Raw genomic sequence first — 16348 nt, 5'->3', positions numbered from 1 at the left:
AAATGATTTTACAATGAATAATTATATATAATTATACTAGTGCTTGTACCATATTCATAGTAAACAAATATTTATTATATTATAAATATTACATTATAAATATTTGAAAACAAAAATTAAATTTATTTATATTGATTGTTGTACATCTGTATCATAACGGCATAAACTGAAGTTTCCGATCAATTTTGATACCTGCCGCGTATTAGTTACGGAGAACCATATATTAATATTTTTTAAACTATTTATTTTTAAATGATTTATGCGTTCGAATTTCATCTATAGTGTGCATATAAGTGTTATAATATAATAAAAAGAATTAATTGCAATGTAATACAGCATACAATTATAATTTTCATAGAAATATAAAAAATATGAAATTATACTTATATCTTTACTGTGTTCAAAAACTCACTGCATAAATAATTTAATACATTCGATTAACGAGGGAGAGTCAATGATATCAATATAAACACTAACCAAACAAATTTTAGGAATTGCAGATGAAGATTCACATAACCTATAAGAAATTTTACTTCGAAGAAACAGATACGAAGAATGAAATAAAACACATTTTTACTAGTAAGACGTAATAAAAGGGATGATATAGAATTAATTCACATTATTGCACAATTCATTTAGTAGTAGGAAATATTAGAGGGCAACAATTTATAAAAAATTTTATTTATTTTTCAAATAAAATATTTCCAAAAATGTATGGTTTATTTGCTTCATCATCATGATATAATATGTTTATTGTAAATAAACTTCACACAAAATACTAATAAAATGTAAGCAGCAATATTTGCAAATATTTATTAAAAGGAAACAAAATGTAATTATATTAGAAGATAACATATACAAATACCTCGAATATAGTTCAATAATTTTAAAAATCAAAATTCTAATGAAAAAGATTCCATTGCTATAAAGTTTTAATTAGACTCAGAATTCAACTGAAAATAAAGTGGAACATGGAATTGCAAACTGCATTAACAAAGAATAAGAAGAAAAAACAAAATGAAACGAATCTACGACCGCTCATAAATAAAACTAACTACAAAACTAATTTTCAAGATAGCGACAATGAGCATTCGTTTTCTAATAACGCAAATATCACAGAAGATGTGGAAGATTCTTTCCCAATGTTCAATAGAGATACGTCCAAATTATTTACTAATACAGACTCCATGAATTCTTCGGAATTTGCATCGAAATCAGTGGACGTTATCGTTGATATTCATCAAGAATATGAAGAAGAAAAATCACATGATAATAACATCGAACATGATGGAGTATCAAATAAGAAAAATTCATTTCTGAAGGAATCCGAAAATGTGAAAGCATTTTCGACAAAAAATATTTTTCGCGAGAAGATCGAGAAATCAAAAACCAATTCAAAACATGAAAATCTTTCAAGAGACGATGATGATATAAAAGTCGTAGATTCGTCAGATTTGATAGAAGAATTTGGAGAATCTCCGGTCGCTAAAAAGAATGGAAAAGAGATTCAAACGGTGAGTAACAATAAATTAAGCGATAAATTAAGTAAAAAGAATATTAATCAGTCGTCTGTCGAGGGAAAGTTACATGACAGAAAACAATGGATTACGCCGAAAGATGAGAAAGAAGAAGTAAAGAAACCAACGAGAAAACGATGGTCGAAAGATAACACTGTAATTCGATTACCAGAGACTAGGAACACTTCTTGGACGATTGTATCTTCAGAAAGTGCATCTTCGTTTGTTCAACGTTCAGAGAAACCACTACCAGCAACTAGATCATTCTTAAAGAAATCATTGTTCGGGTTTGATAATGAGGCCTTCGATTCGGAAGAAATTCTCATGATTGAAACTGATCATAATCGAAGCAACCCAAAAATCAGGATGAAGAGAATGATTCACGATCCAGAACAAATGGAGCTTTCTACTTTCGATAGTCGAAGCATACGTGATTCGTTGTGCGAAGAAAATAAGAGTTTCAAGGAAACAACGATTGTGACGGAAGATTTGAAGGAATCTGCAAATTGGGACAGTGAAACGTCTGAGAATCGAAGGAGGAATGCAATATTAGATGTTGAACGTATTGATAAGTTTAACGGCGGTGATATATCTTTGAAAAGTAGAAGGAATCGTGGATTAAGAAATAAGAGAACTTTCGTAGGAAAGAGTAACAAAAATACTTCTAATAGTTCAAATAGCTCTCAGAGCTTGGAGGAAATCACTGCGCAATCGGATGACGATTCTAAAGAAGTATCGATAAAAGATGATCGGTTTTTGATAAGAAGTGATCGAAAGCATTCCGTTAACAGTCGAAGGCATTCCAAGGAAGATTCACTACCTGTTATTGAAGATGATTTCGATGAAGATCGTTTAAATCATTCTAGTCAATATTCGGTGACTACTTCCGAAAACGATGATTTTGACGAAAATCGCGCTAAAGAAACTAACGATGAAGCTAAGTTAAAAAGGTCTAAAACAAAGAAAAAAAAATCGAAATTTGTAGAACATCAGTTGCAGAAAAAAGACAAAGAAAAGAGGCTTTCTAAAAATTTAACGCCGAGTGTCAATGTCGAAGAAAGTTCAAAAAGGAAGAAAAAGAGGAAGAAGAAAGACGATATAAAATATATATCCGTAACGATTCATAGAACAGATGTGTTGGAGATTGATTACGTGACGAAACATCCTATGGTAAAGGTTCATATCGTAAAGGCTGAAAATGGGAAGTATTTGAAAAATGAACGTAGTGCGTGTACATATTTGCAGCCTGTAATAACCGGGAAGTTTGACTTCAAAGAGAATAAGTCTATAGTTCCGGTATGGGAGGAAGAACTTATCTTCGAACATGATTTCAAAGAGCTTTTGAAAATTGATAATGAACAGGTTGTGATACTTTTTGAAATCGTCGATCTTTTGAATTTTGCCGAGGCCAGCTTCAATTATGATAAATTTGGCAAGTGTTTTGGTTACTATATATGGTGTATATACATAGTTAATATCTAACATTTGGTTTAGAAGAATTGAGAATATTATAACAAAAACGACCACCCTTCTCCATATTTATATATTACGTTATCCATGTTATAATACATTTCAGTCCTTTTTAACAAAATATATATAGGTAATATTAAACAAACATATTTATTATATTTATTATTATTATAATTAATCCTAATTGCTATAATAATTGTAATTAATATTACATTAATCATATTTTATATTATAATTAATTATTTTTACAAAACCGCTTAATTTTCATTCAATAATAAGTCAGAACACAGATTATTTTTCATAATTTTGATTTCACAACGCTATGAGCGTCGTTTTTGATCACTGAAACGGATTATTATCTTAAAAATCGATATATTTGATAAAGGTCATCTTTGTTATAAGCTTCTCCATTAGTTTTAATTAATTTAGGATTAAAATTAATCGTTTGATTTTATTCGTTAAAATAGGTCATGAAGGTTGTTGGTACAAGGTTGCATGGGCTTTTTTAAAGCCTGTAGGACGAAACCAGGTGTTACATATTAACAAAAAAGTCAGATTACAACTGTATAAACCTCGAAAGAATTCGCAAAAATTTGATAGATTTCATACGTGTGAAGTAAGTGATTACTAAGTGAATAGGTATAATGTAAACATTATTATTTTCCTCATTAATGACTCGATCAAAATCCTTTTTTATCCTAAATATGTAACATGATTTTATAGGACTGGTTTATCTGCTTTCTATGTAAATTTTTAAGGTCAAATGTAATCTTTTATATTTTCTCTTTGCTTGTCAGACACTGCTAGCAGGCGTTGAAAAGAATTTAAAATAAAGATATTTTTATATTTTAATGTAAAATAAATTTCATTTTAATATGTACATATAAAATTTTGATATGTATACTTTTATTGAAATATAAAAATGTCCTGTAATCATATATAGATATATTCTTTATCTAATGGAACAACACAGTAGTAAAAATATTTCTGTATATAAGATCAGTTATCAGATAGATATCAAATATACTTACATTATCTGCTAAAATGTAATTTAGTTAGAAGATTACAAATACAGATACACAGCCCGACTTTATTTTTTATTAGAACTGTCATAAGATATTATAATAAGATGAAATTTACTTTTAAACATTAACACGCAATTTATTATCTTTGGCATATTTCGTTGTCAAACGATGTATGTAGATAAGATTAAGGAGAGACCATTAGTTTTATTAATTTTAGCAATTATATTTGAAATCACTTGAAACTTCGATGATTCGTGTATTTAATTCTAATATATCATTGATGAGATTTTAAATTCTTTGAATTTTCAAATTGAATTTTCTAGGTGTATACGTGGTGGAAATCAAACGTCCGAGAAAAGTATCCTAGCAGTTTATTTGTTACCGCAAAATCCATCAACCAGCCTAAATTAGAACCTGTTCTTTATCGGCAATTATCATTATATGATTTGTCCGACACACGTAATGAATCACGCGGGATGTCTGCTCATACTTCAAACCCTATAAACTTGCCAAAATGGACTAGATTAGCCGCACAGTCATGTAAAATACCAAATGAAATTTTCTTCGAAACAGATATTGGCGAAAATGGATGTTTTTACATTGCTTTTAGTAACGACGGCAAATATTTGGCTTGTTGCTTTTCCGAAGAGCATGCCTATCCCATTGTCGTCTACGAGGTGAATATTAAAATTTTTCATTTTTATTAATACGAAGGGTAAAAGATTTTGATGCGATTACATATCTTCTTCTTATTCCTACTATGTTCTTTCGGTCATCTTTGATCCAATTATATTTTTTTAAGATTAAAAAATATCTTTAATTTGAACAAAAATGAGAAAAGTATGGCTGATTTCTCATCTCAATTTTATATTAAGACGTTACAAATTCTTTCTGTTTGCTAAAATCAGAGTAACATTGAAATATAAAAATTCGAGGTTTGTAGCAGGATTAAATAGTAAAAAGTGTAATACTGAAGAAATAATCTTATTAAGCAATGAAGAAATAATTACAATATCATCATTAATATATTTGTTGTATATATGTTGAGTCCACGTCTTATGATAATTTTCAAAAAACCCAGTTAAATATTTTTCATCTATTTTATTTTTTTTTAGTAATTGTTGTATAAACGATCTGGATTGTTTAAATATTAAATTATATTTCTTGTGATTTTAAATTGTTTTCATATATTACAAATCAATTAAAGGGATTACAAAAGTTTTAGCAAAACATTATTTAATCCTTACACGTTCGATTGTATCTTTGTAAGTGATTTATTAATTAAATGATAAATATATTTTTTTGCGAGAACTGGTTTCAAATTTTAGTACATTATGTCTTCTTTAAATAACTACTCGAAAAACAAATTTCTACTATTAATAAGTTATACAAAATTTATAATTATATTATTCGATGATTAATTTCAGCATGTGAGAACATTGTAATTCGTAACATTCATAATTTTATTAAATTTGGTAGAAAACACTTTTATACATTGCAATAAACACAATTGTACAATTTCAAATTTGTCAAAATTTTTCCATGTGATGTTACATATTATTATATTATATCGTTACGAATATTAAAGTTCTTTTAATTGCTGTTAGGTTGAAGCAAAGAAGATCTACGTACGGTTTTCAGGACATAAAACTTTCGTTTACTCCCTCAACTGGTCCAACAATGATAATTATTTGCTTTCTGTTTCATCTGATCAAACTGCTCGTATTTGGGATGTACAGAATGGAATTGTAGAACATATACAAGTAAGAATTTCAATATTTATTAGAAGAGATTAGAAGAATATTAACAGAAGGTAAACGAGATATGTTCATCTCGTAAAATTTTTAAATTTGGGTTTCATCCAGCATTAATGTTATCATTGATATTATGTCTAAATCAAAATTTATATTATGTTTACACAGAATGTCTCATTTCTGGACATCCTGATTAGCTTTGCTATTACTGCCGTAGCGAAAACTGTTTCATCTATATACATATATAAATATTTGTGTTAACTGATAAACTTAATCGGTTAAGCAGTGCATCCTGTGTAACTCGTCTTCCCACTCAGAAAACCTTCGTAATTTCCTTTTCCAACCTTATCACACTCTTTGTTTCTTTGTACATTCCCATAATCCCTTAGTCTTTTGCTTGTGCTTACCTACCTCAGCATCGCCTTCAACCCTCATCTGTCCACTCTGTTGAACGTCGCTTTCAAATCTGCAAATAAAAAAACACGAATACCCTCCCTCTTAGTTTATTCAACTCCTTGTTTATTACGTAATGATTGTGATGTTAATATATATTATTATGTTTTTCTTCTGTAGTCTTCACTCAATAATATAATTTATTTGATATTATGATGGTAATATCAATTGAAATTAAATTGTGCATCTTTCAACAGATGATGCCTCATCCATCCTACGTGTACTGTGGCAAATTTGATCCCGATATTTCTTCGGTAGTAGTAACTGGTTGTTACGATCGCATAGCACGTATTTGGATACAAGATAAGAAGTCGAAAAATTGGGATCTTAGCCAAGAATTAGAGGGTCACGAAGGATTTATAAATTCTATGTATTTCCAGAAGAATAGTAACTTATTAACAGCAGATAGTGTCGGAATAATAATCATATGGGTGTTGAAAAAGAGTCGAAAAATATCATCCATGAAGGAATGGCACATATCACGAAAGATAAAGGTCAGAGAAATCGACGGTATAATAATTAACACAATTATTTTACATCCCTTGGAGTCCAGACTTCTCGTTCATTCACGGAACAATGGGTTAAGAATGTTAGATCTCGCAACTGGAGTTGTATTGCAAAAGTATAATGAATTGAATAATCAAAGGTATTCTTCATCTTATAATTTTACTTTTAATGATTCATTCTTGTCTGATTTCTTTTACGTTATCTTGAAATATTTCTTGCAGAATACAATCAACAGCTTGTATTTCTCCATGTGGCAATTTGATCTTTTGCGGTGGCGAAGATTCATCTTTGAACGTGTGGAATTTAGAAACCGGGAATCTTCTCGCAAAATATACGTTTGATCGACATTATCGAGCAGTGACTTGTGTAGATTATCATCCATACGATCACATATTAGCTTTTTCAACTTTTGGTAGTCCTGCTTCGGTGAGAATTTTAAAATTTAATAAAGATGCTACGGGTGAAGATATAGGATTAAAAATGATGAGAGAGACTGAAAACACAGCGAATAGTAGCGATGTTCCCATGAGATTCCTAAAGACATCCGTAATGCCCAAAGAAAAATTAAGATCGAGTAACTCAAAGAAAGTAATCGAAGAGACTTCCCATACGAAAGAAAAAAGCTTACAATCTAATCAAAGCCATAATTCTAGTCTTCTTAAGTTTTCTGATAGTGTTTTCGAAAAAAATAAATACAGCGATATAATGTACCATGATACAAAGATGAAACTTCAACGATTAAATGAAGCTGGACAAACGATGAAAAGTCGTAGCGCGAATCGTTTATATAATATTATTGAAAAGATTGATAGAATTTTATCAAATTCATCAAAATCATCAGGTGATATTGAATCTGGGAGGAATTTTACCCCCCTCCAACAATCAAGTGAGAGTAAAGTCTTAACGTTTTTAAATAAAAACATAGAAAAACAGAAGAAGAAATTGAAAAAAGATAAGTCTCCGTATTTAACTATCGAAGATCAATCCAGTTCTTATTTTGAATCAAATACAACAAGTAGTGACAAACCGAAAGTTGTCGAATATTATACGTTACAAAGTGAAAGAACAAATGATCGGAATAGGAAGGAGAGATCGAGAAGCGCGAAGGAAATGAGAAACAGTAATATATCTAAGGATGACACAACGAAAACTCTTTCCGATAGTGCCACAAATTATCAGAAGATTAAAGTATACGACGAAATCACTAAAACTCTATTACAAGAAAATATCGAACCAGATTTCGCTATTGAAATGGAAGAAAATAATAAAAAGTCAATAACTTATAAGAGTAATCGTCTTAGAAAGGACGATTCTGATTCGACTGATAGTGCTGGAACATATATCATAGAAAAGAATGATGTAAAAGGTAGTGATAAAGATTCGACGAAAATGTTTGAAAATAGAAATATAGATTTAAATGATACAGAAAACGATTCGAATATAAAAGATTCCAGAAGCGGTAGTTCAGTATTTAGCAACGCGACTTTTACTATTGAGAATGAAATCCCTATATCAACACCAAAGAGAAACGGTAAATCTAGTCTAAAATAATGCTTATTTAATAATATAAACATAAAAATTCAGTATTTATTACCATTATTTAATTTACAATGTCTTTACGTATTGTCATATTTTATATTTACGATTTTGTAATTTAAAAAGCGTATTATTTCATTACTTCTCATGCGTTTATTTTTCATGAATTGTTAATACATTTTAAAATGAGCTATACTATGCAAAACTTCATTCTTGTAATGGTGCTCCTTGTATAGCTTATTAATAAATGTTTTGTTGTTATAATTTATCACGACAATTATTTTCACGACAATCAAAATGCGTTATAATGCATGTAATCACAATCATAACGCATTTTTGCAGCTGTTCATGTAACTAGATTAATTTTTTTTTGTTATATGAGAATTTGTTAGCACTTTGCATAATTTATATACTCATTTTTTTTAATTGTTGAATTGATTGTATAATATTCAATTATAATGTTCGATCAGAGATTAAATTAGAAATTTATTAACAATCTTCTACTGACTTAATTAAATAATTTCATTTTTTAAATTATTGCTAACTATCGCTAATTCTAATTAAAAAAATTTATTTTCAATGGTAATACGTTTAATTTGACAAACTTTTAAAAATAAATGTATACAAGATTTTTTAATTAATATTTATTAATTACTTATAAAAAATGTAATATATGAATATTCCATTAAACAAATTTTTTATCATATACATGAAGTTGGTTCGACAGTTAGTCATAAATATCCACAAAAGGATGTTTATATTGTCAAAGAATAATGTTTCACATTATTTTCGTGCAGTGTAATTAATGAATTAACATAAAAGTTATTTTAACGTAAATAAATCCTGAATCATTTTTGTTTCAAATATGGGGTCTTTTTTTGGAAGAATAACTAAAGTTTCTGTGAAAATAATTATTCTTCCCTTTTTATATTTGACATATTTATATGGCACGTATTTATCGAATGTAATTAACATAGCGCTTGTAATTTATCTCTTAATCGTATTTAAATTAAGTGATCTAGAGATACGTTTTGGAAATGAAGATGATGAAGAGGTATGAAATTTTTTGTTCATTAATAATAAAATTCAGCTCGAAATCTAAAGAATGCAATCATTTTCAGAAAGTAATTATTTTTTAATAGATATTCTGTATTAAAATCGATAATTTGTTTCTATCAAAATTCGATTTTAACTTTCCATTTAAGATTGATTTTAATTTTTCACATACGCATATTTCATGAATCTACTATTCGCTACTACAAATAGTGTCTGCAGTAACGAAGTCTATCAATTAATTAATGCTTTCTTAAAAAAAAAAAAAAAAAAAAAAAAAAAAAAAAAAAAAAAAAAAAAAAAATGAAAATTGAGATTATTAGTGGTTTATTCCTAGATTCGTTACATACATGTAATTAAAAAAGTGAATCTCGCGAAAAAAGAGAGAAATGGGTAGTATATTGACAACTTTGGCTACCATTGGCATCAGCATCATTTTTTATCCTTTCTTATTCCTTTGCTATGTTTATATTCTTTTCATCATGATCGTTTTTAACATTGTACAATCATTCTATATTTTTCTTATAATGTTACTTAGCGGTCTCTCGGATAGTACAGTCATTGATTAAGATTATGTGAGTTATTTATCATTTATAAATAAAAATGTGATTTTCAACTATTTGTCGATTTATGTATTACACAAAGTTTGCATTATTGCCTTACTTTCAGGACTTTCAAGATGCCGAAACTAATATCGAAACTGAAGATACTACCCAATTACAAAATACTTAAAATTTTCTCGCGATTATCTGCAATTATGTAAAAATAACTATATAAATTTATTATTTCATTCATATCTAACTAATTAAAATGTACAATATTCTTTACGAAATACGTAAATAAAGAGTTCATTTTGATGAACAAAAGTATTAATTTTCGTATTCTATTTATCAGTAAATTATTTTATAGAGAAGTTAATTTTTAAGGTTTATACACATTAAGAGATTTATACATATGTATAGAATGATTTCGTACCTGCCTTAATTACCTGAATTTTACTATCCTTATTTTTTATACTAAAACATAATATTTCACTTTACTTATTTATTTACTTTATTATTTATCTATTGTCAGCGACACACAACTAAAGTTAATTTATGTAATTTAGTACACACACGTTACATAGTTATTACAACACGTATATAATAGTTATGCAATTAGCATGCTTATTATTAGTTGACTATAATGTTTTATTCAATTCTTCATTGATAAATATTTCGCTTTAATGAATAATAGAAAATACGGTAAAAAATATTTGTAGTTATTTTCGATTTTGTCGTGACTATGTTACTTTTGTAACTTTAATAATTCAAGCGAATTTATGTGTATTTTAGATTATTTTAAATTTGCGATTAATGCATTTTTAAATCTCCTCCCTGCTGTTTTCGTATAATGCATGTAGAGATGCAAAACGCAAAAGTTAGTTCAGAAGATGCCGGTATAAGAATCGTATGGCGTCACAGGACGAAAACATGGTAGAGGTGTATCGGATTTTGTCGAGTGCATTTCAGTTTCACAGCTAAGAGCGTTAATTACCTTAATTATGTGAAAGTAAATTAATCAGAAATAATATTATTGATTTTAAGATTTAACAAAATAGACTTTTCTCAATAAAAAGCCTTTTTGCTGCAATGGTAACAATAACGAAATTGATGCTCATCGCAGTTATTTATGGTAAATTTATTCATCTCCATTCACTGTTTATAAGACATAACTTTGTTGTGGATACTAGTTTCATAAAAATATGAAATTAGAATTAAGTAAATTACTTCATAACCTCTAAATGTTGCCGATCGATAACTTACTAAAGTTTAGTGTTTAACACTATAATCTTTAATTTGATTTCATTCATTGAAACTTCATGTTTATTAATTAGATTTGTTTAATATTTTAAAAATGACATTTCTTTTTATTAATGTTTTTACTTGCTGTTTTTACTGTCTTTAACTGAATATATAAAAAACAATTATGTTGAAATTTTAATAGACAATATATTCTTTAAATATATTTAATTTTTTTAAACATTTACTTGTGAATTTAACATTTATTCCTTTTATTTGCATACTCTGTATTTTAAAACTACACTTAATTTATATGCATATAAAATAATTTAAATTGACTCCATTTATGTCATTATCTTTTAATACCGTTAGTATTATTGAAACATAATTCAGTTTTTTCAGGTATTTTTACTCCTGTAATAGCATCACGTGTACTTGAACTAAGCGACAGGTATATAATGATTGATGTTTGTTATATGTAGACTATGGTTGTTTATGCATTTTTGGGAATTTTAGGATTCCAAAAAAATCTAGAAGTATATACAATATGCAAAAATATATAGAATATTTAAAGTAGATCACTTATTATGATATTTAGTAGACAGTATATATTACAGTATATATATTTAGTAGACATATTTAAAGTAGATCACTTATTATGATATTTAATAGACAGAACAAATTTCTACTTAGATTTCATTTTTTTAATTATGTTTATAAAAGTATAAAATTGCATGAATATCCACAGATTAGTTATATTTTATATTTAATTAATGATATATATTTACATGTACATGTATAAAATTTTTAATATTATTCAATTTCTTTAATAGATTTTTGGATATTCATAAAGATGGGCAGTGGCTTGTTATGGTATAAATATAAAATATCTGATACGTTATATTTTTATGTAAAATTACTGCTTATAAACTACAAATATTACTTTTTTTGTAGCTGTACGCACCATGGTGTATACATTGCAAAAGATTAGAACCAATTTGGGCTCACGTAGCGCAACATTTACATGCGACATCAATAAAAGTTGGAAGAGTTGATTGCGCCAGATTTATAAGTGTTGCTCATGCTTTTAAAGTTAAGGGATTTCCAACTATTATATTGTAAGAAGAAAGTTGGATTTATTTTTATAGTTTTATATATATATACATTTAGTGATATATTTATCTACTGGTATTGTTTCTCTTTTCTATATAGTTTAAAAGGTGAACAAGAATTTTTATATCATGGAGATAGAACACGAGATGAAATAGTAAAATTTGCATTAAGAGTAAGTGGTCCACCTGTTCAAGAAGTAACAAAAACTCAAAGTTTTGACACAATTAAAAGGGAATGTGATCTATACTTTTTATATGTTGGAGAACGATCTGGACCATTATGGGTAAAATAAAAATTTTGTTTTGTGTAAAAATTAATAGAAATGTTATTAATGTTATGAGCCGAGACTTCGAGCAATGCGAGAAACCGATGAACATATTCTTATGGAATACAGTTGCAATAATAGTCTTGATTAGTGGTCTATCACGTAATTTTGATCAATAAAAATCGACGTGATTCGAGTGTTAAAGTTGTATCTTGTGGGTATGTTCAATTATGTTGTACAGGATTGCAGGATTGGATGTTAGGTTTTAATAATTATACTCGAATTTATACAAGAATACAAGTATATGCATTGGAATCAAAAGATTATTCCATGTGGGTGTGTATCGCGGATAAATGAGTATTATATGCGTTACCTTATGGTTTGGTTGCTCAGTTTTGACGCACTGGCAATGCGGGAACTAAGAGCAGCGTGAACGATTGTTAAACAGAATTTAGACCGACACGCGGACTTTGAAGGGTTAAAGTTTGATTGAAAGAAAACTTCAGCACGATCTCACTATATTAGTTTTTAATGAACGCAACGCGGAATTACACAATCTGTTTTGTCCAAGGAGCATATTTTTTTGGTTTTTTATATACCGTAAAAATCTCGGAATTCTATTGTATGGGTGGATCAAAGAGTTTAGTGTACGTATATGGAAAATGTAACTCTTCAAGATTTCCAAGAACGATATTTTCCGGATGTTTATCACAGCTGATATCCCAGCACAACCGCGACTGTATCTCATTGCTTAGATAAATATTTCAAAATAAAGGTGTTTCTGTTTTTCAGAATTAAAAAACTACAGGTGAAGACCGGATATTCTTCATCTGTAACATTAATGAAGATTTTAATTTAAATGAATATGTTTTAGGAATTTTATCATAAGACTGCAGATGTGTTCCAACCACATGCATTTTTCTATCAGTCTCATCCAAATGTTGTTCGCAAGCATGCTCCTGTGGAAAATACTCCTGCATTGTTTGTCTATAAGGAAAATTTACATTATAATTTTAGTGGTAAATATTTGTAAAATATTGATATTACCTATAAAAATATATTTTTCGTAACTATTAATAATATCAATGAATAAAAAAATGAATTTTTAATAACAAATATTTTGTAATAGGCCATGACATAAATAATATGGAAAAGTTAAACGAGACAGTGTACAAATGGATAAATGCAGAACGTTTTCCTACGTTCCCAAAAGTAACAAGAGGAAATATAAATCAACTTTTCTTGACAAATAAAAATTTAGTATTGGCAGTAGTAGAAGAAAATCAACTAGAAGAAATACCACTACACATGACACGGTTCAAAGATATGGTAGAATCTATAATTAAAAGCAAACGAGAAAAATATCATGAGTAAGTTACATTTTATGAATTTGTATATTCTTTATTTTATTATTCAAAATTTGATTGTAATTACTGTTTTGGCATTTAGTCAATTTCAGTTTGGTTGGATAGCTAGTCCAGATCTAGTCAATAGTATAGCAATGATGGTTTTACCATTGCCAAGCTTAATTGTTATTAATACTACAACAAACCACCATCACATTCCAGAGGATGAAACAGAAAAACTGACTCCTCATGTGATAGAGTTGTTCCTAGAGCAAATTCGAAATGAAAGTGCTCCGGTATATAAGATATTTTCTTAAAATAAATTTAAGATAATTTATGTGATTAGAAAAAATTAACATTATGGCATATGTTTTCAGCGGTATGGTGGAAACAATTGGTTAATTCGTATATATAGATCATGGTTTGAATTAAAAACAACTCTTTTTGCAATGTGGATGGGTAACCCCATTCTAACAATGGTTTTGTTTGGTTTACCAGCAGGATTCTTATCATTAATATGTTACGGTATTTGTTGTCCAGATATTTTAGATGCAGATGACGATGAAGAAGGTACATATTCCTTTTTCCACAAACCAGTATCTATGAATATGCATATTATTACTTTTTCAATGTTAAATGATTTTCCAGATCAACCAGGAGCAAATCATATGAAAAAAGATTGAAATAACTTAATTATTGTATTGTTTATATTAAACAGTCTTTTAAAATTTTTAATCTATTATTTCTAATTTCATTTAGGTAATATTTATTAATTTTATATTACAAAATCTCGAATTACTGAGACGCTTTATTTTGTTATTCATTAGTGTAACAAAATTATATGAATTATGAAAGTGATTATTTTTGTAGTCAATGCAATAAAAAAGATTCTATGAATTATAAATAGAATGATAAAGATTTATCTTAGCTAAATGGAACTTTTATAAGACAATACAAATCATGTAAGTAAACGAGCTTTTTTTAAACTGCGTAATAAATTTGTTTTACATTGAAATATGTAAATGTATTGTGTATGTATATGTAAATGTATGTAAAAGTTTTATGTAAAGAATATAAGTGGTAAATAATGTACTGTATACTTATATTTGGAATTACAGATGTATGTTTGTTTATGTAAATATAGTGAAAAGTATTTCATATCAATGTTTACGTAAAGATTGTATATTTGATTTAAAACATGATAACTGTTTTAGGGATAGGAACCAATTACATTTTAAGTATAGATTTATCTATATTTATTAAAAAAAATACAGTAATTGTACTTCAAATTTCTTTTTTATAAATATGAATAAAATTAACTAAATAAAAGAATATATAGGTGGAAAGGTGCATTGTAGAAATTTGAAAATAAAATCTGGATTAAAATAAATCTTGATACTTGACTTCAATTTTTTATTTCAATATATCGTAAAAAATAAAAACATACGACTAATTAAGCGTACAATTGTATTGTAACGTTAATACCTGTTCAAAAATTAAACAGAGAATGTTATGTTGCTGTTTGTCAAACCATATATAAATATATGTATATGCTATAAATCATCATCATCAGAATCCAATGCTGCTCTTCGTCTGTCAAACTGAAATTAATTATTTACAATTTTACTTTTTTCTGAAAACGTATATATATATATTGCAACTAACCTTCACAACAGTTTTTCGTTGTGTTTGTTGATTTACACTTTCAAGTAAATTGATAAGTTCTTTTTCCCCTAATTTAGCAGGTAACTGACCTCGTTGAGCCATGTTTAATATCATATCTTCTATCATCTTTCCTTTTTCAGGTTTTCCAAGACTTAATGTGTTTACTAAAGAAATAGTGTACATTAGGAAATTTTATACATCATATGTATATATATAATTTCATTATATTAATGATTTTACATCTTGCTCTAGCTGATTGACTTAATACTTGGGTGAGGATGGAATTCTTCATATCTTCCATTTGATGCATTTTTTCCTCCATTGCTTGTTTATTCTCTACATTATTACTCTAAACATTTATAAACGAATCACAATGTAGTAACGATAAAAATTCAGTAATAAATGTTTATTTAAGTAATATCATTATGCACATACAATTATAAATAGCTTGAGCTGGCCAAATTTAAATTCAGTAAAATAATTTTAGTGTCATGAGATTGGAAATAGTATACTATAATTGTTTATTATTTTCGTTTGATTTTTATTGATAGTCTTATTAAATAAATTATGATCACACACACTTGTCAAAAATAGTTATGTATTATATAATATTTCGTCTTTAATACAACTGATTTACCTTATATTGTGACTGCAACTGAGCTAATCGTTGTTGTCGTATTGCTTCAAGTTCTGGATCTGACATGTTTTATGACGTTAATTTTTCACTATTCGATGTTTAATAAATTTTATTGGAACTCAATATTTTCTTTGATGTATACTCTTTCCTCCCAACCTAATTCTCGGTATAGCATGTAGCAAGACGATCGACTAGCGAGAAACATGAAGGTAGTCAAATATACACA

At 27.8% G+C, this 16348-nt stretch overlaps 3 protein-coding genes across 8 annotated transcripts; 2 read left to right on the top strand and 1 right to left on the bottom strand.

Annotated features, from left to right (window-relative positions):
• Positions 1-92: 92 nt before the first annotated feature.
• LOC126924395 (jouberin-like) lies at positions 93-10188 on the top strand. Of its 2 annotated transcripts, XM_050738832.1 has the most exons (8): positions 93-2949; positions 3455-3603; positions 4336-4689; positions 5620-5775; positions 6417-6865; positions 6948-8257; positions 9854-9890; positions 9985-10188. In XM_050738832.1, exons 1-8 carry the CDS (start codon positions 972-974, stop codon positions 10076-10078), a joined length of 4527 nt encoding a protein of 1508 aa, XP_050594789.1. In that variant the 5' UTR covers positions 93-971; the 3' UTR covers positions 10079-10188. The 2 variants fall into 2 exon arrangements, with proteins under 2 accessions (XP_050594789.1, XP_050594797.1); XM_050738840.1 differs by lacking the exon at positions 9854-9890 and having other exon boundaries at positions 94-2949.
• A 337-nt stretch (positions 10189-10525) lies between these two features.
• On the top strand, positions 10526-14996 carry LOC126924612 (protein disulfide-isomerase TMX3). 5 transcript variants are annotated; one of them, XR_007713615.1, is made up of 11 exons: positions 10711-10989; positions 11490-11547; positions 11930-11969; positions 12051-12214; positions 12309-12492; positions 13349-13493; positions 13604-13844; positions 13924-14116; positions 14198-14390; positions 14469-14579; positions 14691-14996. XR_007713615.1 is itself a non-coding variant. In XM_050739344.1 (10 exons), the coding sequence occupies exons 1-10, from the start codon at positions 10541-10543 to the stop codon at positions 14501-14503; spliced, it is 1272 nt and encodes a 423-aa protein (XP_050595301.1). In that variant the 5' UTR covers positions 10526-10540; the 3' UTR covers positions 14504-14996. The 5 variants fall into 5 exon arrangements, 4 of the variants coding, with proteins under 4 accessions (XP_050595301.1, XP_050595293.1, XP_050595296.1 ...); XM_050739344.1 differs by lacking the exon at positions 10711-10989 and adding an exon at positions 10526-10559 and having other exon boundaries at positions 14469-14996; XM_050739336.1 differs by having other exon boundaries at positions 14469-14996.
• Positions 14997-15216: 220 nt separating this feature from the next.
• LOC126924735 (programmed cell death protein 5) lies at positions 15217-16339 on the bottom strand. The gene is made up of 4 exons (XM_050739537.1): positions 16123-16339; positions 15726-15834; positions 15486-15649; positions 15217-15421 (listed from the first exon to the last, which is right to left on the bottom strand). The coding sequence occupies exons 1-4, from the start codon at positions 16186-16188 to the stop codon at positions 15374-15376; spliced, it is 387 nt and encodes a 128-aa protein (XP_050595494.1). The 5' UTR covers positions 16189-16339; the 3' UTR covers positions 15217-15373.
• Between the last annotated feature and the right edge of the window lie 9 nt (positions 16340-16348).

Source organism: Bombus affinis, chromosome 2 (genome assembly GCF_024516045.1).
Source record: "Bombus affinis isolate iyBomAffi1 chromosome 2, iyBomAffi1.2, whole genome shotgun sequence".
Taxonomy (NCBI): Eukaryota; Metazoa; Arthropoda; class Insecta; order Hymenoptera; family Apidae; genus Bombus; species Bombus affinis.
Note: the sequence above shows the minus strand (reverse complement) of the source record. Positions and strands in the feature narration are given on the sequence as shown.